A 25668-nucleotide genomic window follows, 5' to 3' on the forward strand; every position below is an offset into this window, starting at 1 on the left:
CTGGAGTCAACATACTGATGTTTGTGTGGAGACTATTTTAAGTGCGAGCTTTGATTAATTAACAGCTGTGTAATTAATTGTCTAACCTAAACCAGATAATGATCAGTCAACAAAGGGAAAGCCATATATCGTTATATTCGCCCTGATGTCATCTAGTGACATCTTGAATAAAAAGGTTTACTAAATTGCTTCGAGTCCATATAATGAACAATCACTTGTTCAAGATGTGATAAAGCATGATGAAATTTATGGAGCCATTTCTTCAACATTCTTACCCATCCACTCTGCAAGCTTTGCCAGTGCACTGGTGAGATGTATCTTTCCAAATACTGTTCATGGACAATTCCTTGTGTTGTGCACTCCAAGTGTTTTGCTGCACTGCAAATCTTTTGCTCAGATTCTCTCATCTGGTTGGTTACCTTTAACAATTCAGAATTTAGTTAATAATTTACTTCATGCAAATATTGCTAATATTCATTTAAAGATATGGGAATTTAGCAATGCTTTATACACTAAAGAAGATGTAATTAAAATAAAAAATATCAATTTGATAGTGGTAATAAAAGAGGGAAAGAAGAGGGAAAGAAGTTAGAGGAAGAGGAAGGTGAAGAGGAGAGTTAACAGAGAAAAGTAGGTGCCATAAAGTTTAAGGAGAGTAGAAAGAAGAAGTGAAGGTTCTCTCTATCTCCTTTTATCCTCCCCTCCACCCCCCCAACACCCAATCTATTGTGTAGAATTTTCTGCAGTCCAGATCAACTGGCACAGGAGTCAAAGACTCCATCTTCAATCCTGGCTCATCTCCTGTCTTCAACCACTACTGGTGACCAGGCAGGGTACAGATTGGTAGGGGGCAGTAAATGCAACTTAAAGGTCTAATATCAAGGCAATGAGCACTAGGACAGTGTGTTGAAGATGGGGATTGTTGTTTAAACAAGAGTGATATATACAAACGTTTGTATATCAGCGAAAAGAGGCTCAAGAATATCAACATAAAGCTTGTAAATTCTAATAGTATGCACTAATTAATAATTATCTTGCTGGTGACTAGCTGAGAATCTGAATACATGCTGCATTCATAAGCCCACAAGACAAAGGAGCAGAAGTCAGCCATTCGGCCCATCGAGTCTGCTTCGCCATTTTATCATGATCTGATCCATTCTCCCGTTTAGTCCCATTCCCCCGCCTTCTCACAATAACCTTTGATGCCCTGGCTACTCAGATGCCTATCAATTTCTGCCTTAAATACACCCAATGACTTGGCCTCCACTGCGCTCGTGGCAACAAATTCCATAGATTCACCACCCTCTGGCTAAAAAAATTTCTTCACATCTCTGTTCTGAATGGGTGCCCTTCAATCCTTAAGTCATGCCCTCTCGTACTAGACTCCCCCACCATGGGAAACAACTTTGCCACATCCACTCTGTCCATGCCTTTCAATATTCAGAATGTTTCTATAAGGTCCCCCTCATTCTCCTCATCTCCAAGGAGTACAGTCCAAGAGCAGTCAAACATTCCTCATATGTTAACCCTCTCATCCCTGGATTCATTCTAGTGAATCTTCTCTGAACCCTCGCCAACATCAGCACATCCTTTCTTAAATAAGGAGCCCAAAACTGCACACAGTACTCCAAGTGAGGTCTTACCAGTGCCTTATAGAGCCGCAATATCACATCCCTGCTCCCATGCTCTATTCCTCCAGAAATGAATGCCAACATTGCATTCGCCTTCTTCACCAGCAACTCAACCTTAAGGGTATCCTGCATGAGGACTCCCAATTCCTGTTGCATCTCAGAACTTTTAATTCTCTCTCCATTTAAATAATAGTCTGCCCGTTTATTTCTTCTACCAAAGTGCACGACCATACACTTTTCAACATTGTATTTTATTTGCCACTTCTTTGCCCATTCCCCCAATCTATCCAAGTCTCTCTGCAGACTCCCTGTTTCCTCAGCACTACTGGCCCCTCCACCTATCTTTGTATCATAAGCAAACTTAGCCACAAAGCCATCTATTCCATAATCCAAATCGTTGATATACAATGTAAAAAGAAGCAGCCCCAATGTGGACCCCTGTGGAACACCACTGGTAACCGGCAGACAATCAGAATGGGATCCCTTTATTCCCACTCTCTGTTTCCTGCCAATCAGCCAATGCTGTATCCACGTATGTAACTTTCCTGTAATTCCATGGGCTCTTATCTTGTTTAGCAGCCTCATGTGCGGCACCTTGTCAAAGGCCTTCTGATAATCCAAATACACAACATCCACTGCATCTCCCTTGTCTAGCCTACTTGTAATTTCCACAAAAAATTGCACTAGGTATGACAGGCAGCATTTCCCTTTAAGGAAACCATGCTGAGTTCTGCCTATCTTGTCATATGCCTCCAGGTACTCCATAACCTCATCCTTGACAATCGACTCCAACAACTTCCCAACCACCGATGTCAAGCTAACAGATCTATAATTTCCTTTTTGCTTTCTTGCCCCCTTCTTATAGCAGGGTGACACTTGCGATCTTCCAGTCCTCCAGAACCTGGCCAGAATCTATCGACTTTTGAAAGATCATTGCTAATGCCTCCGTAATCTCCACTGCTACTTCGTTCAGAACACGAGGGTGCATTCCATTTGGTCCAGGAGATTTATCTACCCTTAGACTATTCAGCTTCCTGAGTACTTTCTCTGTTGTAATTGTGACTGTGCACACTTCTCTTCCCTGACACCCTTGAGTGTCTGGTATACTGCTGATGTCTTCCTCAGTGAAGACTGATGCAAAATACTCATTCAGTTCCTCCGCATTCTCCTTATCTCCCATTACAATTTCTCCAGCATCATTTTCTATCAGTCCTGTATCTACTCTCACCTGTCTTTTACTCTTTATATACTTGAAAAAGCTTTTAGTATCCTCTTTGATATTATTTGCTAGCTTCCTTTCATAGTTCATCTTTTCCCTCTTAATGACCTTCTTAGTTTCCTTTTGTAAGCTTTTAAAAACTTCCCAATCCTCCGTCTTCCCAATACTTTTTGCTTCCTTGTATGCCCTCTCCTTTGCTTTTACTTTGGCTTTGACTTCTCTTGTTAGCCACGGTTGATCCTTTTTCTATTCAAAGAAGTCTTCTTTTTTTGAAAATGTCATCTGTTTTGTGCCTTCCTCACTTCTCGCATAAACTCCAGCCTCTACTGCTCTGCTGTCCTTCCCGCTAGTGTCCCTTTCCAGTCAACCTTGGCCAGTTCCTCTCTCTTGCCACTGTAATTTCCTTTACTCCATTGAAATACCGACACATCAGATTTCGGCTTCTCTTTCTCAAATTTCACAGTGAACTCAATCATGTTATGATCACTGCCTCCTAAGGGTTCCTTCACCTCAATCTGTCTAATCACCTCTGGTTCATTACACAATACCCAATCCAGTATAGCTGATCTTCTCAGCTCAACAACAAGCTGTTCTAAAAAGCCATCCCGTAGACATTCTACAAATTCTCTCTCTTGACATCAAGTGCCAATCTGATTTTCCCAATCCACTCGCATGTTAAAATCTCCTTACTTCAAAATAGGCTCCGCGCAGGTGCTGGGGTAGTTTTTTTCTAAAATCCCTGGCATTCCGCAGTTCCTTCAAGGTGAACCTTTTCAGTAGTTCACTGTTACTCCTTCCACCCACTCTGACCAGACCATTGTGCAAAAATCCATAGATTCCTGACAAAAGAACATTATATTAGTAACACTTTATTATATTAGTAACATTATATTAGTAACACTTTATTCTTCAAAATGTAAAAGATTGAGAGGAGATTTGATAGAGGTATACAAAATTATGAGGGATTTAGAAATGCGGGCTTTTTTGACTGAGGTTGGGTGAGACTATAACCAAAGGTCATGGGTTAAAAGTGAAAGGTGTAAAGTTTAATGGGAATATGAGGGGAAAACTTCTACAGTCAGAGGGTTGTGAGAGTTTGGAATGAGCTGCCAGCACAAGTGGTGCATGCGAACTCAATTTCAAAATTTAAGAGAAGCTTGGATAGGTACATTGATAGTAAGGGTATGGAGGGCTATGGTCCCATTGAAGCTGGATGGGAGTAGTCAGTTTAAATAGTTTTAGCATGCACTAAATGGGCCAAAGGGCCTGTTTCTGTGCTGTTCTTCACTATGATGGTGCAAGTTAATTTGGCTAAGCTTCTCCTCTGTCAGCCAGAGCTGGATAAGTGAGACCTTTGTCTCACACCCCAATACCATCATACTAAATATTCGGGTTTGCAGTCTGTGCCATTTAGTACTTTAGTAATGGCACTCCTGTTGGATTTCCCATGGAAAGACAAAGCAATGGTTCTGGTGCTTTCTCTGAATGACTAACATTTCGTTACATGTGAAGTTCACTTGGAGGAAGAGGAGTACCCCAGAGCAGCTATAACTCACATTGAGCTACATCTTAAATAGCCAAACATGCCTCAACCTTCAGTTAAGGTCTCCTTGTGTTCTGTGGAAATGAGAGTTCACTGCCTGCATCTGTATGGAAAATTGCATGTAAATGACATCAATACTGTGCCTTACACTCTTTGATGTCCATACACCCAAAACCTTTGTGAGTTTATCACAAGGATCTGTATCAAATATCTGGAAATTCCTGATTGTGTTTTGCAATTGAGATTTTCTTTAAAAAAATTTCTATTCCTATTGTTAGTTAAAAAAACACACATTGCACAGCATTATAGAATCTCCAAGCAAATATTTTTAGAGAAAGGAAAAGAAAAATAAAACAATGTTAGTCTAGCTTCTGGATGTTCTTAGAAACCCTTACCAAGAAATGTAGTTTCTATCATTCAGTCATTTCAAATAACATTATAGAACAGTAAGTTAGTATTATAAGCACTTGCTTTGCATAATAAAACAGAATTTCTATGCAAATGAAATTTAATGAGTGTAACATCTTAATCACCAGGCCTGCAAGCCTCTTTATATTACAGAATGAAAAATAAGCTGGACCCAAGCAACTCAATGTTCCAAGCCACATTCAGCACTCATACTACCCTGCAATAGCAGACAATCTGCAAGATTTTAGCCCATAAGACCATCAAGCATAGGAGGAAAATTAAGCTATTCAACCCATTAAATCTATTCAACTGTTCCATCAAAGTTAAATTATTATCCCTCTCAACGCCATTCTTCTGCTTTCTCCTGGTAACATTTAACACCATTACTCATCAAGAATTTATCAAGCTTCATTTTAAATATACTCAATAACTTGGTGTCCACAACCACCTGTGGCAATAAATTCCACAGATTCACTGCTCTGTCCCTCCACCTATCTTTGCATCATCCACAAACTTCTCTGGACCCTCTCCAATACCAACACATCCTTTCTCAGATAAGAGGCCCAGATCTGCTCACAATACTCCAAGTGTAGTCTGACCAATACTTTATAAAGCCCCAGCATTACATTCTTGCTTTTGTATTCTATTCCTCTTGAAATGAATGCTAACATTGCATTTGCCTTCCTTACCACTGTCTCAACCTGCAAATCTTTAAGAAATCTTGCTCAAGGACTCATAAGAGTCTTTGCACTTCTGATTTCTGAATTTGCTCTCCAATTAGAAGAGTCTGCGCTTTTATTCCTTCTACCAAAGTACATGACCATACAATTCACTACATTTGTATTCCATCTGCTCTTCTTTGCCCATTCTCCTCATCCGTCTTATTCCTTCTGCAGACCCCAAGCTTCCTCAGCACTATCTGCTCTTCACTTATCTTTGTATCATCTGAAAACTTGACTACAAAGCCATCAATTCCATCATCCAAAAGAAGTGGTCCCAACACCAGCCCCTGTAGAACTCCATTAATCACTGACAGTCAATCAGAAATGGCCCACTTTATTCCCACTCTGGCTTCTGCCAATCAGCCCATCTTCTATCCAAGCTGGTATCTTTGCAGTAATACCATGGGCTCTTATCTTCTTTAGTATCCTCAACTGTGGCACCTTATGAAAGATCTTCTGAAAATCCAAGTAAACAATATCCACTGACTCTCTTTCTCTATCTTGCCTGTTACTTCCTCAAAGAATTCCAACAGATTTGTCAGAATTATATCTCAGGCTTATAACCAACAAATCCAATTGCAATATGTGGTAGATTCAGTATTCTTCAACTAACAGCTAATTTGAGCCTTGCACATCACTTCTGATAGTGTAGTTGCAACTGATGAATGAAGTACATCATGTACATGATCCTCATAAGGATTATTATTCCGTGCTGCCCATGACAGATATTAAAAAAACTCCAGTAAAATCAATCTTTAATATTATAAATCAAGAGACAATAACTAAGGAATTTTAGTAACATCTTCATTACACAGCTATCTAATTTATGTAGGCTCAAAAAGATGGAAAATTGGTTCAGTTAACAAAATGCAAAGATAACTATATATAATATTCAGAGTTTGAATAAATTTGAAAACAAATTTCAAGCAGACAAAAGCAGAATCTTACCTTCAAGAAACTGGTCAAGAGCATGATTTGTATAGCACACCACCAAAATTGGAGCCTTCTGCAAATATGTTTGCCAAATTTGCTCATTATGTAGGAGTACTTGCACAATTTTTAATCCAACGTAAGTTTTTCCTGAAAATTATGAATTAGTGTTATTTACAAAGTTTGAAGAAAACTATCAGATGATCACTGACATACACATTGCATCATTTATTTACTTTAAATTTTCCAGAAGCATTATACAAATTGCAAAGCAAAATCTTAAGTGTGTATTGCAAGAATGAATTCAATTTTTTTTGTATGGAAACCTTGGTTAGTCCTCTGATACCAGATTCCTTCAATTTTTGTTTTTTAGTTAAAAACACACAGGAACAATCATGATTATTGAGGCCATTCACCTCAATAAAAGCTTGGATACTGTTGGGGAACTGGATCTTGCAGGCCATTTTCGGGTCAGCAGTGGGCTGAGCACACATCCCCGGGGGAGGGGGGACACTGGTGATCAGTGTGATGGAGCCAAACATGTTGCTGCCAACACCAGACTGTCTGAGATCTCTCTGTCAAGGGCTCCAAGATCCAGTTATGCAGAGGTGTTCAGACCCAACTAGGAGAGTTTACCCACCAAGTTCCGAGGAATGCTTTTACAGAACGCCTAACTGAAGTCTTTCAACAGCATACTGAGGTAAGAGACACCATTCTCCAGGTGGATCAGCACTAAGTATGAGGCAGAGGCTACTGGTGGACCAATTCAAGCATTATGCCAGCTGGTAGGTGTCCAATGTAGTAGGAAAGCAGGTTTAATGCATATCAAGACCAGCTGTTCAAAGCACTTCATTATTATTGATGTCAGTGCCACCGGACAGTAGAGGTTAAGGCAGGTTATCATCGGCCTCTTGAGCACTGGGATGATGGTGGAAGCCTTGAAGCCTGGAGGGACAGTGGACATGTTAACGTCATCTGTGAGAACATCTGATAGCTGGGCTACAGTCTCTCAGCACCCAAACAGGTGTGTTATCAGGTCCTGCAGCTTTGTGTGGGTTGACCGTGACTAGGGTCTGCCTTACGTCGGCTGTGGCCAGGGTGCTGGCTCCTCCAGGGAGTGGGGGCTTACTCACGAGCACATCATCAAAGCATGGTTAGAAGACATTCAACCTATCAGGAAGAGAAGCATCACTGTCACTCAGGTGCAGTGTGGTCTTAACTCTCCATTATGGTCTGATTGCCCTGCCACATTCACAGCATGTCGTGCTATCAGAGAAATGGCTGTAGATTGTGTGTTAGTCCTGTTTCACCCTCCTGATGGCACAGGAAAATGCTGTGCTTGCTGACCCATGGGCCATCTTATTTCCCCCCAGCACCCCGTCCTTTCATCAGTGCCTGGACTTCTGCTGTAAGCCATGGCTTCTCATTGGCCCTAACGCAGATGGATTGAAAGGCAGTGACGTCCTCACTTCACTGCGCCAATCAGACAGTCGTGGGTCCAGCATGTTTGTAAGATGATCATAGGTCATCACCACCCTGAACATGTTCCAATCCATGCTCTGAAAACAACCCTGTAACGCTGAGGTTGCCAAACCCCGATTTCCTTGTGGACTGGCTTGACTTGTTTAAACAGTGGTCTGTGTGCTAGGATTAACATAACAGCTAAAGAGATTAGAGTATCCAAAGTGGGGTGGGAGGAGTGCTTGTGGCAGGCTTGTAAGCCCCATTGTTGCTGGTGTGAACCACATCTAATGCGTTTTCTCCTTTGGTAGCAAAACCCACATTGATAGAATTTAGGTGGAACTGTTTTTAAGACTGGATGATTAAAGTCGCCAGCAACAATGAAGAAACTACATGCAGAGCTTCTCCAGTGTAAGCAGTGGGGGGAATGAATGTTTGTATCTCTATCTCTGTATAGCCACAATAACAATGGCAGTGAACTCCCATGAAGACAAATCTTTTCAGATCCCATATTTGTCAATTTTATGAGGTCCACCCGTTTCCCTCATCTACACACTGACAAACTTCACCGCACCTCACCAGAACTGATTTCACCCAATATCCCTCCTCTCACTCTGCACACTCCTTTCCACAACTGCCCAAACCTTGAACCTACACTCAGCCACCACTTTATTAGGAAGCTCATGGTCTTCTGCTGCTGTAGCCCATCCACTTCAAGAGTCTATGTGTTGTGCAATCAGGGATGTTCTTCTGCACACCACTGTTGTCACACGGGTTTATTGGAATTACTGTTGTCTTCCTGTCAGCTTGAACCAGTTTGGCCATTCTTCTCTAAACTCTCTCATTAACAAGGTGTTTTCACCCACAGAACTGCTCCTCACCAGATTTCTTTTTTTGATTTTGCTCCATTCCCTGTAACCTTTATTAACTGTTGTGTGTGATAATCCCAAATCAGCAGTTTCAGAAATACTCAAACCACCCCATCAGGCACCAACAATCATTCCACAGTCAGAGTCAGATCACATTTCTTCCTGATTCTGATATTTGGGCTGAACAAAACTTGAACCTCTTGACCACGTTTGCATGCTTTTATGCATCGAGTTGGTCCACATGATTAGCTGATTAGTTATTTGCATTAATGAGCTGGTGTACAGGTGTACCTAATAAAGTGGCCACTGAGTGCATATCCATTACTACCCCTGGACACACTCCTTGCCACAGCTACTCACTAATCCAATCCCCATGCCTTAGATACAGCCATTAGGCTGCTCTCCCTCATCCTCATTTCACCCTAGACTCACACATTTCCCTTTGTGTATTATGGGAAGCTCCAGTCAAAAGTGCAATGATTGTGCTCTGCCTTGAAAGGTGATGTTCACTTTGTAAGCAGTGCAATTTGTATGAACATCATTTCCTGTGCATAAACTGCCTTTTACATCATTTCCCTACAGGTAATTTGGGATTCATTTTGAAACTCACGGCAGAAAGACAACCATCTCCATCCATCCATTATTTGCACTTGAAACAGCAATATCGGTGAGTTTTAGGTTCTGCTTAATATTTGTAAACTTTTAGTCACTGTACCCTGAAGGAAGTTTATCACTATTAAGCTGTCACTGTGCCACAGGCCCACTCTGATCTACACACTATAATAATGTTATGTTGCATGTATATTGCCTTGGTTAACACTGATCGTGAGAATAATCTGTGGTATTTGTATATTCATATCAAGTTTCTGTATTGAATTTAATACATATCTTACTCTATTGTTTTACTAGTTTTTCCTCATTAAAAACCCTGAAGACAGCTTCCAGCCAGGGTGATTTTTGAGAAGGTGTTTAGCCCCCAACCTAGCTTTGTACACACGCACTGTGAGGGCAGTAGAATGATCATTAGGTCCCATTGAAGTCCAGCAGCAGGATTGTGACCATCTCCTGTGAACATCTATGTAAGCCAGTATTGTGAAGGAGCTACGTGCACAGTAATCCCAAAGATTCAGTCTCATACAATTACAGAATAGAGAGCAGGGGAGGGAGAATATTAGAAACAAAATAAATGATTTAAAGATATACATTACCTTTTTTTAAAAGCATGCAATGCATGAAATTTTTTAAAATATGTTTCATCAAGCATACCTGTTCCAGGAGGCCCTTGTATGATGGCCAGTTCCTTAGTCAGTGCCATCTTCAGAGCTTTCATCTGTGACTCATCCAAGTTCAACGCTTCCTTTGACGGCCACGATGTGTTATTGAGAACGTTGATTTTGGTGTTCCTCATCAAACTTTGAAATGGGTCTTTGTCCATTTCCTCAGAGCATTTTAATTTTTCCTTCATTAGTGGTTCAAGGTCATATTGGCTATTGTAAAGTAAGTATCTTGGGGCCTGGATATCTGTGTTACATTCTACAATATACTTCTGGAAGGGAATATCCTCGCCTTGTATCTCCTGTAGTCCTTCAAGAACATGGCGGTAGGCTTCAAAATATGCTGTTGTTTCCACCATCAAGAAACAATCTGAAGGTTCTACTTCAGCTAGCAGCGGCCGGCTTCGTGTATTAAAGGACAAATAGACAACACCTTCTTTGAGATTCTTAGGATCCCTATCTGACACTGTTGCAAAAAGTAATGTCTCAAAGTTGTCTTTGGACATACACACAAGTGAACCATACAGCAAACGCTTTGAATTTTGCCACCGGACAAATCTCAAAGGCTGCGTGTCAAACTGGACTTTATACCCAACACCACTAGCTGTGCACAGGGGGACTAAGATGCGGGTATTGAAATATACTCTGATGTCGTCAAATACTTTCCTCCTCAGGCCTTTGCCATTATAATTGTGAAGCAAGTCTAAGATACCTTCTCTCAAAGGTCTCACAAAGTCTTCTCTCAGAAGACGAAAATGGGTGTCGAGGTACACTTCAGCGCTCGCATATTTTTCAGTAATTAGATTAGGTCGCAGAAATGGCTTCTCTTCAAGATGCACCTCACTGTAAGTAGGATAGATGGTCATCATTCTGTAGTTGTCTTCAGGATTTGTTTCCTTATCGTCTAGCAACATAAGGGTGTCATTTTTGAGCGTTCCATCGCGCTTTCTCTGCTGTAAGTGCTGAATTATATTTTTTATCTTTTCCATATTATTTTCAATCTCTTCGCCAATTGAAACCCCAGCAGCCCGTAGTGTATTCACCGTAGGGTCCAAAACCAAAATTACCATAGACACCTCTTGAACTGAACTGGCTGGAAAGATGCTTACTAATTCCTGAAGCAAGAACAGAATTCTTTCAATATGTTCAGGGTACTGCTCTCTACGGGCAAGCACTGGGTCTGTACTCATCTGAACCACATAATGAGGTAACTGAACCTTCAGAAACTGAGAGTCCTTTACCATGCCCAAGAGGTGTTGAATGCTCTGACGATCAGTCTTGGACTGACAAGCCTTATACAAAACTTTACAAATGAGTTGGATGAAACTTATGTCTAGTTTTTTATTTAATACATCTTTCAGGCCAGAACTGCAAGCTAATGTTATAACAATTTCAGATGGCTCTTTATCCAGAAGGTTCTCCAGTGTTTTATAACCTAACTTTCTCACACTGTGTTCTTTGTCCTTTGTGTGTGCTTTGTGAGATCTCCTTTCCTGATGGTGTGGATTATCCTGCGTTTCAGCCTGTCTCCCTCTGCCTCCCTCAGGAAGGTCATTCCTTCTCCATGGTTCATGTCTCTGTTCTTTGTGTTGGTCCCTCATACCCTGCGGGGGGCCTTGACAAATGCTGTGAACATTGGGGGCTCTACCAGCTGTGTTCCGATTTGCTCTGGGACCATTTTGCCTCCCATCTGCATGCTTGGGATTGTGACTGAAGTTACGATCTTGGTTCCTTTCTCCAAACTCTCTGGCTGGGAGCAACTCTCCTGGCCTGGGTGTTGAAAGTGCTCTTCTGGGATGTGGTGCACCTTTTCTGTCCGGTGCTCCTGTGGCATTTCTCTGGTTCCTGTTGTAATGATATCCTTGTGGTAAAGCTCGTTCTGCAGAGGCTGAAAACATTGAAAAGGAAAACACATTCTAAATTTCAGTCAAATTGTGTATTATCACATGCTTTCAAAAGCATTCTTATCCTTTCTATTAACTGTAAATCTAAAGAGCTTCAAAATTCCATGCAATAGTTTGCTATTCAGGACAATGCCTGTTCTTCAGTTCGAGATGACCACAGCACACAATGCAACCTTAGTTTTTCAGTGTTATTATTTTAAATATAATTAATTGGGCATTATAAAAGTCACTTGAAACAACCCAACTATCCTACAACTAATATTGCATTTACCATCAAAATGCTGTTCTCAAAATTACTGCATAACGTAGTATCTTTCTTGGATTTAAATCGCATTCTAGTTTTAAAAAGTTGAAATTCACCATCTAATTATATTGCAGTTTCTTATCTACAGTTTTGTTTATTGGCTGTGTACTTAATAACTATCTGAATGCCACATTGAAAACAGGCTGTGTTTCCTGGCTGAGAGAAAATATAAAATCACCATGATTACATGTGTATTGGATCTCCCACATTGTATCATAGCCAGTGACCGCCTTTGATAGTATTCTGACTGTCTGGGTGGGCAAATACAAGAGATATACTGTGTGCTATAGTCCTATAATCAAAGGGATGAAATGACAAGTGAATGAAAATATATTTTTTTAAAAACTGCAAGTGATGGAAATATGGAACTTAAATACAAGCTAGTTGGACAGAGTCATACAATCAAAACATTGATTGTTTCTGTTTGCACAAATGTTACCTTACCTGTTGAAGTCTACCAGCATTTTTTTTGTTTTTGTTGGAAATGAAAATTTATTTCTTTGTGTGTTGGTCAGGACACAAGAAGAACCTCTTTGTTCTCAAAGTTACAAGATCTTTAAGAGTCTGCTGAACTCCCATTACTGTTTAGAATCAATTCCATGATCCAATCTTCATATGTCACACCCTGAACACTTACCTCAGCTGTTAGGTGGACTCCAGAAGTGGAGAAAGTGGAAATAAGAATCACGGCATGCACCTAGACCAGAAATTGTCCCTTGTGGCCAATCAACAGGTGAATGTTTACAAAAATCGTGGTATAGGAATCAATGTAGTCCTCTTTTTCTTAGATCCTCTAGGACTCTCTGACTAATGCATATTTTACATGGTCATCATTGTTTTATTGCTAATAGTTCATAGGTTCTAATCCATTTTGTGATAATTTAGCAAGAAAGATATTTTAATGGATGGTTTTACAAATTCAAGCTCAATCTAATACTGCAGGTATATTCTGAATAAATCTAATTCTAATTTATTCAGAATCAAACCTGCCAATCTGATTTACAATCCAGGGAATAAAGGTCAACAGTCAAAGAATCGAAAATGTAAGACAAACATGAGAAAGTAATGCAAAAAAAAAGTAAAGTCAAAGCAAGAAGTAAATGAAAAGTGGTTAGGTGTAAGAGGAATAAATACTAACGCTTCCTCTTTGGGGAAAGAAAGAGAACAATTAACAACTGACTCAATTTTTTCTTGTCCTGAAATAAATGTCTGCACTATTGAAGAAGTTGAACACAACAATACAGTCGGCCTTCCTTATCTGCAAATTTAACCAACTGCGAATAGTGAAAACCCAAAAGTGCTCTTGCAGCACTTGTTCGAGCATGTACAGATTTTTTTTCTTGTCATTATTCCCTAAACAATGCAGTATAACAACTATTTTACATAGCATTTACATTGTACTAGCTGTACAAGTAATCTAGAGCTGATTTAAAGTATACAGGAGGATGTGCGTGGGTTATCGTGGATCGGGATTGAAAAAAAATAGTAAATTCTCTTATTAAGTAAGTCGGAACAGGTACATCCGGTATTATTTAGCGTCAGTCAAACGTTTGTCTTGGTATATAGTATATATTTTACCTTTCTATGCATATAAAACACTAAGAACGTATGTTTCAGCGCCGGGCTTGGGAAGTTCCCGAGTTCGATCCAGTGACAGACCACTTCCGAGTGTGCTCTCCACTGTGCCGGGTTGATGTGGAGGATCAAAGACCCAAAACCCAATAATTAAACCACTGCGTTGCTTAGTAATAATCGTAACTTTCATCAGGGCAGTGCCTTTCACGTGCTCCATTAAAATTGTTCTGATCGTTGACCGAATGTAGCCTAATGCTTTTCCAATGGCCGATGGCGTTTCACCTCTTTCTGATCGCTTTATTATTTCCACCTTATTTTCAATAGCGATTATAATTATTTTCGTGAACAGAATCACTGCAGATTCAGAGCTACACCGGGTCCGAATGCCCACCGCTCTGAAGATGTTAAATAAAGTCTGGGGTTCCACTGGGTCCTAAAGATGAGCTCACTGATTCAGGTTAAATAAGGGACTTGAGCAGCCGTGGTCTCTGAACCAATCCCCCGCGGATAAGGAGGGCCAACTGTATTTAGCTGAAACCTGTGCCTTGAACATACATTGTGAAATTAAATACTGTGATGCAATACTCTAACAAAGCTGGTTCCCCATCTTAGTTGTTACTAGAGGAGGCATTATGCATGAAGTCTTTTTATTGGATGCAAGAGTTCGAAGTTAAGTTGCAGAATATCATTTAGAAACAGAATAACCAGAACAAGGAGCCTAAGTGTAGGTCAGTCAATGACTGAAACCTACTCCTCCATGTCACAGGATTCCGGGAGATCTTCTCCATTTGTATGTCAAATTGGAATAACCTCAAACTCTCATACAGCTCAAAATCTATCTATCAATGTGATGAAAATGCTATGCCTGAGAATCTCCAATGTGGAGAATTCTGGAGGCTGATAACTCTCAGTGAAAAAATTCTGCCTCACCACAGCTGTAAATGTCAACCCCCTATGCTTCAGCCTAACTGCTGACACTCCATCCACCGGAAACAGACTCTCGGTAGGAATCCTCTCATCTTTCATTCTTTTAATGCTCTTGCGTGACCACCATCTAACCACAGGAATGGTGATAAAACAATGTACCCTTGAATCATTGACCTCCAAACCTAGCAGCAGATCCAGCAGTTCTAAGACTAACTTTCTCCACACTGTATACATCAGTCCCAATCTAATCCCACTGTCCTGCTGTCTCCCTGAGGTCCTGTATCACTCCCAAGCTGATCCTCCTATCCCAGGGTCTCACCATTCCTCTCTATCAATCCAGCTTCAAGCAGCAATCATTAAGGCTTGGAAGCAGGTCACTTACCTGCCTTTCTACCTTGGTAAATGGTGAATACTTCAGAAAGGCATAAAGAGAGGAAGAAGAAAAGAACATTGTAAAAGACAAAGAAAACTAGATCTACAATACAGACTTAAAGAACAGTCAGTAATCTTCAAAAAGAAATCTCTTACCATCCCCTCTTCTAGGATTTCGTCTTGACTGCTCTGCTGTGGCTGTTCTCCTGAATGGATTCTCCACTTCACCTTCTCGGCCCCGCAACCTATAGCCTGGATCCATTTGAAATGGCTCGCTCTGTGAAGGACATCAAGCCATTACATGTCATTTACTTTACCAGCAACAAGTAGAGCTTTCCAAGAAAACCTAGTGCAAGGTTTAATGTCTAAAAGGCAGTAAAAAAACATGTTTCATAATGCTTCCTCTACTTTGTTCTTGTCTTCTGTCCTTGAAGTTTGTTCAAGCAACCGTTGTTAGCAGAACATAGATTTCAAGTAATAGCAATCTATTTGATTGAATTGATACCAGAGGCAAATCCAACCGGGTCTCTACCCAAATTATGTGCACACAGACATCAGCAGATCTCAAAGGACACTTACTAACAATTAAAAACATGCCCAAATTCTCTGCTCTCTCCAAACATAACAGTATCAGCAATGGCCCCTGACTGAATTCCCCAGGAAATGAATCCTAGGAAAATTAGATATTCTGTTACTCCACGTGTTAACCATTCTAACAGTGAAGAGTTTAGAAACTGGGATTACACAAGGATGGTCTGTTAAAATAACCAAATCCATAATTCATTGGAAATACCTTATGATGTGGTATTTCAATGATGACTCTAGATCCCCAGATTTGATTGTGAATTTGATTAAAAGTATCTGTTTACATTTATATAAATTTGACTGTTGATGTTTAAGCATATGACCATTCTAGTACTTGTTGATTGTTTATGGCTGTTTGCAATATTGTCTTGTAAATTGCTGGTTCTATTGTGTTGTGGTACACCCTGTGCTTTATGCTTGGCACCAAATCACAATCAATGCTGGTGAGTGTCACTGACTGGCAATAATGTGATTCTGAGATTAGAGAATCCTTTCATTGCTGGTACACAGAATGTCATTCCTTTCTCTAGCAACATTTTCAAATGATTTACTTAGAGAAGTATGTTATCATCATTCCCTGCACATTTTCTTCATGTACTCTTATAAATAGCTCAGCAAATTAAAAAATAATAAATTCCTAAACAAATAAACCCAAGAACCTGAAGATCCACACTCAAAGCTTGGTGTCTACCATCAGATTTCTAAACCGTCCATGATCCAACAGAAATCACTTTGCTATTCCTTTTTTTGGAAACTTTCATTGTTTAGTATTTTTCTATATATGTCATACTGTACTGGTGTGACAGAACAACAAATTTCATGACATACAAATTTCATGGCAGTGATAATAAACCTGATTCTAATTCCGGTTCTAGAGCCAGCATACAATCTCTTCTCAATTTAAGAGAAATAGAGATTCCCTGTAAAACAATTAAAAGCACAAGAATTATTTTCTCATTGTGGATCATTTTCACATTAATGGGAATGCTGGGTGGAATACCAGACAATTGTTCAAGATTACGTATATGAAATCAGCTAAGCAACATGTTGTACTTCACATCCCTACAAATAATCAGCTAGACCCTAATAATATGAAAAATATTATCCATAAACATCATACTATTTGGCATGTGAAGTCTGCAAATACCTAGATGCACATTCCTCACTGAATGGGTGTGCAAAGATGTTGCCTGGTGCAAGGACAAGTTTCAATGATAAATTAATAGCTATTAGCTTTTGTTTAAGTTTAAGCAAAGTTGCAAAGTGTCACTGTCACCTGATTATATATCGAATGCACAGTGCTGTAAACATTAATGCAGAATTACATAAAGCTCAGAGTTTTCCATACCTGAAGGGATGGTTTTTACAGGATTACAAACTAATCTTCCAAATTTAGTATCTAGTCTGGACAGCTATGGGACATTTACAGTTCTGTGCAGAAATCTTAGGCATATACTGTATATAGATAGGGTGTCGATGACTTTTGAACAATACTGTAGTTATTTTATGTATTATACAGAACTGCCACTGCAAAAAAAAAACAAATTTCGTGACATGTGAATGATGATAAACCTTATTCTGACATGGGTCTCTATTGTGGACTGAGAATGGGAAGGGGGCTAGGAGAAGGTAAACATGGTTGAGAAATGGGGAAGTGAGAGGGAAGGAAGAAAGATCAATAATCCAACTGTTTCAAATGATCTTGCCTGGTGTCCTAGGGCTGAGTGTATCTGCACCTGCGCCACCCCTCCCCTCCCTGGCACTCCTCCTCTGCCACACCGCTCCCACGGCATTCCACCCTTCACTCGTGCCAGATTTACAAACTCGCTCTCTGCTCCACATTGACAAATACAGTGCTGCGCAAAAGTCATAGGCAAACTAGCTATATATATAATATATATATTATGTGTGTACCTAAGACTTTTACACAGTTCTGTAAGATTGGCCTCTGAATACTACGTGCTTGGTGAAAAAAGAGAAACTGCAGATGCTGGAAATTTAGAGCAACACACACTAAACGCAGGAGGAACTTAGCAGATCAACGGAGGAAAATGAACATTTAGAGCCAAGACACTTCAAAACGATTGAAAAGAAAGGGCAAAAGCCAGAATAGGTGGGGGGAGGCACGGGGGAGAAGCAGAGATTTCAGGTGATACGTGAATCCAGGTGCAAGAGGAAAGATGGGGTGATGGTGAAGGTGGCGGGGGAAGTGGGAATGATTTGATAATCTGGAAGGCGATAAGGGGAAGAGGCAAAGGGCTGAAGAAAATGAAATTTGATAGAAATCAGAATCAGATCTGGCATGTTGTGTAACTTGTTAACATTACGGCAGCAGTACATTGAAATTCTTGATAAGTAAATATAGGGGACAGTCGACCATGGAATAAAGCAGGTGGAAACATGACAGAGGAAAGTGTGGGTGATGGGCAGGTTGGAAGGGCAAGGGAGAGGAAAAAGAAGGGGTAAAGAGGCCAGAGATATCAGGGAAAACAAAAGGCGTGGGGAAAACAGAAGTGAAAAGTTAGTGGAATATTGATGCCATCAGGATAAAGACAACCAAAACCTGACACAGTTTGGGGGAAATTGCTTCAACAAACAGCCAGGATCCCTCAATGGCCATCTACTTTAATTCCACTTCACATTCCTACAGTGACATGTGTATCCACAGCCTTCTCTACTGCCACGCTGAGGCCAGATGCAGACTAGCGGAGCAACACTTCATGTTCTGTCTTAGTAGTCTCCAAACTGATGACATTTGCTTCCCCAGCTCCTCCCCTTTGTTTTATGGTCTACTGTCTTTGCCTACTAGTTCGAGCATCTCCCTCCTTCCCACAAAATGTCCTCTTTCTTTCCAGTCATGATGAGGGGTCTTGGCCTGAACTGGTAACCGTTAATCCCCCTCCACAAATGCAGACTGACTGTCTAAGTTCCTCCAGCACTTTGTGTATGCTAGTTTATATTTGACATAGTGATATATGTCTAGCCCACACCTGAACACCTCTAATACCACAAAAGTCTAAAGAAATTTGGCTTGTCCCCATCGATCCTCATCAATTTTTATTGTTGCACCAAAGAAAATATCCTATCTGGAGGCATAATGGCTTGGCATGGCAACAGTTCTCCACGTGACCACAAGAAACCATGAAGCTGTGGACACAGTTCAGCATCGCTCAGCAACCAGCCTCCCCTCATTGGAACTTGTCAATACTTCTCAGTGCCTCAGTAAAGCAGCCTATTAATCAAAGACCCACTCTCTCTTCTCGCCTCTTCCACTGGGCAGAGGATACAAAAACCCAAAAGCACAAACCACCAGGTTCAACAACAGCTTTTGCCCTGCTGCTGCAAGATTAGTTTGTAGTTCTTCAGTACAATAAATTGGACTCCTGACCCCACAATCTATCTCATCATGATCATGCATCTTTTGCTCCCCCCCCTTACAAAGGAAGAGCGTTCCTATGAAACCTTTCTTAAGCCGAAATGGCGTAAAGTGAAGAACCATTAATTTATATGGGAAAATTTTCCGTTAAAGTGAAAATCCTCTTTGTAATGCAAAAACAGGTTACTAATCTAGGTCTTTTGTAAAAGCCAAGCGGTGTGAAGTGAACATTCGCAAAGCGGGGGATGCATTGTAATTTCTTAGTAGCTGTTACATGTTATTCTGTTCGATTATTGTTCTATTTTGTTTTACTCAATGCACTGTGTAACGAAACAAACTGTACACAAACAAACTATTCACTGTATCTTGGTACATGTGATGATAATGATGATGATAATAATAATAATAATATTCTTATAAAAAACACCATAGCTCACCATAAATACAAGCCCGATCCAGTTTTAGAGTCAGAGTCCCACAAATCATATTATGACTGATCCATTGTTAAAAATAGGACTATCCATGATAACCATCTGGATATAATATTACAAGATAAACAAGCAAGAAGAACTTATTAAATAGACGTAGACATTCCAAACACACACATATAGAAATCAATGTGAAGAACACCAGAAAAGGGCTGAACTAAAAGAGGAAATTGAAAGACTATGGAACATGAACAGAGTATATCCATTGCCCTAATAGTAGTATCTGCAATTGGTATCATCCCAAAGTCACTACACAAAGCATTAAACAATTATGCCTACACAGGAATAGTTATGTAACTCTTCAGCACACCACTAGAATAGTCTGAAAGTTCCTAGCAATTGAGAAATGAGCATGCTTGGCTATGCCTGTACCTCAGGTTTCGAACTGAGCTGAGAAAAAAATAAAAATAAAAAAAAAACTAACAAAAATTCCACCCTAGGTTGCAGAAGCACTGGCTGACCTCTGGTACTTCAATCAAACATCCATTCTCTATAATGGCTAGTGTTATTTCATTACACAATGCTACCCTGCCACTTTTCGACAGCTAGACATAATCGCTTGCTGGACATGTCATTCATTAGTAATTAAAAATAGGATGTATTTTTCCTCTTTGTTTGACCAGAATTCATGGAGTCAACATGATTTTACCACAAATGTCACTGACTTGATTAATTCACTACCAGAATACTACTTCACCACATGGTCGGACAATTGATTTCAGAGGAACAGGACAAACTGGTTTTCCCAAAAACTTCACACCACCTTAAAAGCTTCCTCCCCCGGGCAGTTAATCTGATGAAGGGTTTTGGCCCAAAACGTCAACTGTTTACTCTTTTCCATAGATGTTGCCTGGCTTACTGAGTTCCATCAGCATTTTTACTTAAATTAATCTGATCAACTATTCTAGTTAGCTTCCACCTCTTCCCCAGAGTTATCGCAGTAACTGCACTGCACTGTAACTAAACATTTTATAATTCTGTCTACATTGTAAATACATGCTGCTGTTTATTTATTTATTTATACCATATGCATACTTCCAGCATTATTTTATATAATTCTTCATAAATGTTGAATAGTTATTTTTTGTTGCATGCGACACCAAAGCACAACAAATTCCTAGTACATGTAAATATATATGGCAAATAAAATCGATCCCTGAAAAAGGACATGAAGATTATCCAAATGCTACAATTTGAAAGCATCATCTACAGCGGACTCCTATAGAACACAGAACTTGTACAGCACAGTATAGACCCTTCATCTTACAATGGTTTAAAATACTCGCAATCAATATACCCTTCATATAACTATCTACTTTTCTTTCATCCATGCGCCTATCTGAAAGCCTCTTAAATGTCCCTATTGTATCAATCTCGAACACCACTTCCCACAGCAAAATTATACATTTCTCGGACATTAAATGTACCTACTGAAACCTATTGAAACAGCAGGTTCCAGGTCTTTACCACTCTCTGTGTAAACAGCCCACCTCTGCCATCACTATTACACTTTGCTCCACTCACCCTAAACAGATGACTTCTGATATCGGTCATTACTGCACTGGAAAAAGGATTTCCACTGGCTGTCATACAACCTTAAGACCCTAAGACATTGGGGCAGAACCAAGCTCTTTGGGACATCAAATTTGCACCGCTGTTTAATTATTATCCCTCTAAACCTCATTCTGACTCCTCCCAGTAACCTTTAATGCTTCTGCTAACAAGAACCTATCTACCTCTGCTTTATGTATTCTCTTTAAGTAAGCCTCCACGGTCACTGGTGCCAATGATTTCCAGATTCACCACCCTCTGGCTAACAATCCTCAATCTGTACTAAATTGATGTCCTTGTATTCAGAGGCTGCGCACTCTGGACCTAGACACTCCACTACAGGAAACTTCTCCATGGTTATGTTTTGTAACTCCAAAACATCAAACTAATTTAAAAGAAAAAACAGAGTCTGAAATGGGAGTCCAACTTAGTTTTTACTGTCAGCGAGATGCACGTGGTAGAGTAAAGATGTATGCAATTCCCTTATTTCATATATAACCTTTATGAATTATTTAAACAAAGAATGCATAATCAAACAGCATATTTACAATATTACTCAAATATTACTTAAATACACAACATTTACATTCACTCTTCCTAAGCTTTTTAACTTTCAATAGGTTTCATTGAGATCCCCACCCCCTTTCCAAACTCCAGCAAGTGCAGGTCTAGAACTGTCAAACGCTCCTCATACATTAACTCTTTCATTCCTGAAATCATTCTTGTGAAACTCCTCTGGACCCTCTCTAATGCCAGAAGATTCTTTATTAGATAAGGGGTCCAAAACTCTAAATGTGGTCTGACCAATGCCTTATAAAGCCTCAGTATTACATCCTTGCTTTTATATTTTACTCCCCTAGCAATGAAAGCTGACATTGTATTTGCCTTCCTTATGACCGACAAAGTGGCTGAGTGGGGCTCCACTCTATCTATGCTTCTTATAATCTTATACATCTCCATTAGTCACTTCTCATCATAGTAAATCTCCCCCACACTCTCACTAACACTTCAGCATCCTTCCTAAAGTAAGCTGAACAGAACGGAACACAATACTCCAAGAACACAATACTCTAAACAAAGTTTTATACAGCTGCAACATTACCTTATGGCTCTTGAACTCAGTCCCCAAATAATGAAAGCCTACAAACTAATGCTTCCTTATTCACACTATCAACTTGGTGACAACTTTGAAGGACCAGTGGACTTGGACCCCAAGATCCCTCTGTCCCTCCACTCTGCTAAAAATCTTTCCATTATCTTTGAATCTGCATTCGAGTTCGACCTTCCAAAGTGTATCACTTCATACTTTTCTTGACTGAATTCCGTCTGCCACTTCTCAGCCCAGCTCTGCTCTCTGTCCTGTTGTAACCTGCAATAACCTGCTAGACTATCTATAACACTACCAACCTTTGAGTCATGTACAAACATACTAACCCACCCTTCCACTTCCTCATCCAAGTCATTTATTAAAATCACAAACACCAGGGTTCTCAAAACAGATCCCCACGTTAGCACCACATCACCAAACTCCACGCAGAGTATACTCCATTTACTATCACCTTCTAGCTTCTATGTGCAAGCCAATTTTGTATCGACGCTGCCAAGTTTCCATGGATCCCAACCCTGATGACTTTCCAGACGAGCCTTCAATCTTGTCCAATTGGCTTACTAAAGTCAATATAAACCACATTCATTGATCTACCTTCTTCAACTTGGTATTTTTCACTTACTTGAAAAAGCCTATCAGGCTTGTGAGACACAACCTACCCCTCACAGAGCCATACTGACTATTCCTAATAAGTCTATACTTCTCCAAATACTCACCCCTAAGAATCCTCTCCATGAGTTTGCCTACCACTGACATAGGGCTCACTGGTCTATTACCTTTCTTGAACAAAGGAACAATATTTGCCATCTCCAATCCTCAGATACTACTCCTGTGGAAAGTGAGAATGCAAAGGTCATCTTCAATGCCCTAGCAATCTCTTTCCTCACTTCCTGTAGTAACCCATCAGGTGTCATCTATACTATAGTTTTCCAAAAGCTTCAACACTGCCTTTTTTTTTTAAACCTCAATATGCTCCAGCTCATTCATCTGTTTTATGCTGACCTCAATCATAAAGGTCCCCCTCAATGTGAACACTGAAGCAAAGTATTCATCAAGAGCCTCCTCCAACTCCAGGCAAATGTTTTGCCTATTATTCCTAAGTGACCCTACCAACTATCTAATTATCCTACTGCTCTTCACATACATGTAGACCCTGGAGTTTTGTTTAATCCTACTTGCCAAGTCATTCTCATGCCCCCTTCCAGCTCTCCTAAATCCATCCTTATGCTCTTCCCAGAATAATTCATAACCTTGAAGTGCTCTCTCATTTTTCTTCCTAATCCTCATGTACGCTTCCTTCTTCCTCTTAACTATATGTTCCACCTCTCTTGTCAACCATAGTTCTTTCACCCTGCCATCTTTTTCCTATCTCAGATGGGACAAATTTATCCAGAACCTCATGCAAGTGCTCCCTAAACAACTTCCATATTTCCACTGTGCATTTCCCTGAGGATATCTGCTCCCAATTTGCACTCCTAAGTTCCTGCCTCATACCTGCATAATCTGCCTTCCCCCAATTAAATACTTGCCCATACAGTCTGCTCCCATCCTTGATTATGGCTATGCTAAATGTTAAGTAGTTATTGTCACTATCTCTGAAATGTTCATCCTGAGAGATCTGTCATCTGACCAAATTAATTATTTAGTACAAGGTGCAGTGGGGCTGTGTACATAATGTGTCAGAAATCCTTCCTGACACATCTAACAAACTGTGCCCCATCCAAATCTTTTGCACTAAGAAGGTATCAATCAATATTAGGGAAGCTGAAACCACCCATGATAACAACTGTTATTTTTGACCTTTACAAAATCTGCCCACTTACTTGCTCTTCAGTTTCCCTGTTGCTGGGCAGAGTGGGGTGGTGGGATGGCTGTAAACTACTCTTAATAGGTTGAATGCACCCTCCTGTTTCTGACTTCCAACCCACAATGATTCAGTAGATATTCCTTCCATGATATTCTCCCTTTCTGAAGCTGTGCTATTATTGCTGATTAGCAATGCCGCTTCCCCACATCTCTTTTACTTCCATCACTTTTCAAACATCTAAACCAGGGTTTGTCAACCAAGGTTCCACAAGAGATTGCTAAGGGTTCTGTGAGAGATCGTGTAACATCTAAGTAACATCAGTTTTTGAACCACGCAACTCGCAATGCTAGCACTCAGAGTGGTGGGCTGTGACCAAGCAATCCAGCTAACTATCTCGTTAGAAGTCTCTCAGCCCAGTATGGCAGTACACAGTAGGACCGTGCTTATTTAATTGAGTCCATTCCCAGTTTTTGATGGGAGATAGGGGAGGCCGTTGACAAATGGTGAGCGCTGTATTGCATGGAGGGGAGGACAGTAGGCTGATAGTTGGTAGACGCTGTATTGATGGAGAAGAGGCTGATGAGGAACATGAAGTGCACTTTCCAAGCATTGAATGGACTCACCCAACTTGGGCTGTAATGTCAGCCTCTCCCTATCGAGTTACCTCGCCCAACTTCCCCTTATGCACTGACTTATAGGATCAAACAAGCCATCAGTGTAGTAGAACATTGGAGGGAAATTTTCATTTTAAGAAGGAATTCTTACACACAACTCAGCTGTTGGCCTGCCACTTTGCTGTTGTTGTAAACATTGCAAAAGGTGGATTGTGCAGGTGAAAAGTGAATTGTATTGTGAAGTTTTAATTTTTGCAGTTTTCTCATTTAGTTATTTATTATGCCTTTCTTTTTTTATATTTAACCCATGTGTCTCATTTAGTAAGTAAATGTTTTTTCAATGTCTTGTATAAAATTGTGTCTTAGGCAATATTTTTATTCATATTGCTGTAGCTTATAGTTTTTATTAACTTTACTATTCAACTTTGTCAATAAATGTTCATGTTGTAAACAACATTAAATAAAATCAAATTACAATCTTTATTTAAATTAAATCTAGGAAGCCTACCTTCAGAAAAATTAAATACTATTTTGGCTTAAGCCAGTTATTTAACAGAAATGTATTATGTTTGCCTTATGAGTTTTTTAAATTTATGAACAGAAAGGAAAGAGATTAATTTCAAGAAAGTTAAGCTAAACTTAACTACCTGTATTTTTCCCAGGAAAGGTTTGCAAAAGTTCATTCTCCAAATTCAAGCATTGATAATTATTTTGGATAACTATACGTACAATATACTGATCACGCTAATGTACCATGAGCTGCAAATGTCCTGCAATAGTTTTTACGCAGGGGTTCCGAGACCTGAAAATTATTTCAAGGATTCCTGCAGGGCAAAAAGATTGAGAAGGGCTGATCTAAACCCTGGAACATCAAGCAGCCAATCCTGCCCTTGCAATAGCCAAAACCTTTTGAAGGCCATAGCATCATAACTCCATGTTCTAAGTTCATCACCCTTATTCAGTGTCACCAAGAGGACATGGACAAAATCATGAGGAAATG

General features: G+C 40.0%; 1 protein-coding gene across 1 annotated transcript in view; it reads right to left on the reverse strand.

The window, feature by feature from the left end:
• The window catches only part of znfx1 (zinc finger, NFX1-type containing 1), a 56889-nt gene that overhangs the window by 26206 nt on the left and 5015 nt on the right, over window positions 1-25668 (reverse strand). Inside the window, exons 2-6 of the mRNA XM_059980458.1 lie at window positions 15296-15416; window positions 10050-11945; window positions 6472-6603; window positions 3541-3689; window positions 276-419 (exon numbers count right to left, since the gene is read on the reverse strand). Of these exons, the coding sequence (XP_059836441.1) occupies window positions 276-419; window positions 3541-3689; window positions 6472-6603; window positions 10050-11945; window positions 15296-15401 (2427 nt within the window). The 5' untranslated portion in view covers window positions 15402-15416. The remainder of the gene's footprint in view (window positions 1-275; window positions 420-3540; window positions 3690-6471; window positions 6604-10049; window positions 11946-15295; window positions 15417-25668) is intronic.

This window comes from Hypanus sabinus, chromosome 9 (assembly GCF_030144855.1).
Source record: "Hypanus sabinus isolate sHypSab1 chromosome 9, sHypSab1.hap1, whole genome shotgun sequence".
NCBI classification, from domain to species: domain Eukaryota; kingdom Metazoa; phylum Chordata; class Chondrichthyes; order Myliobatiformes; family Dasyatidae; genus Hypanus; species Hypanus sabinus.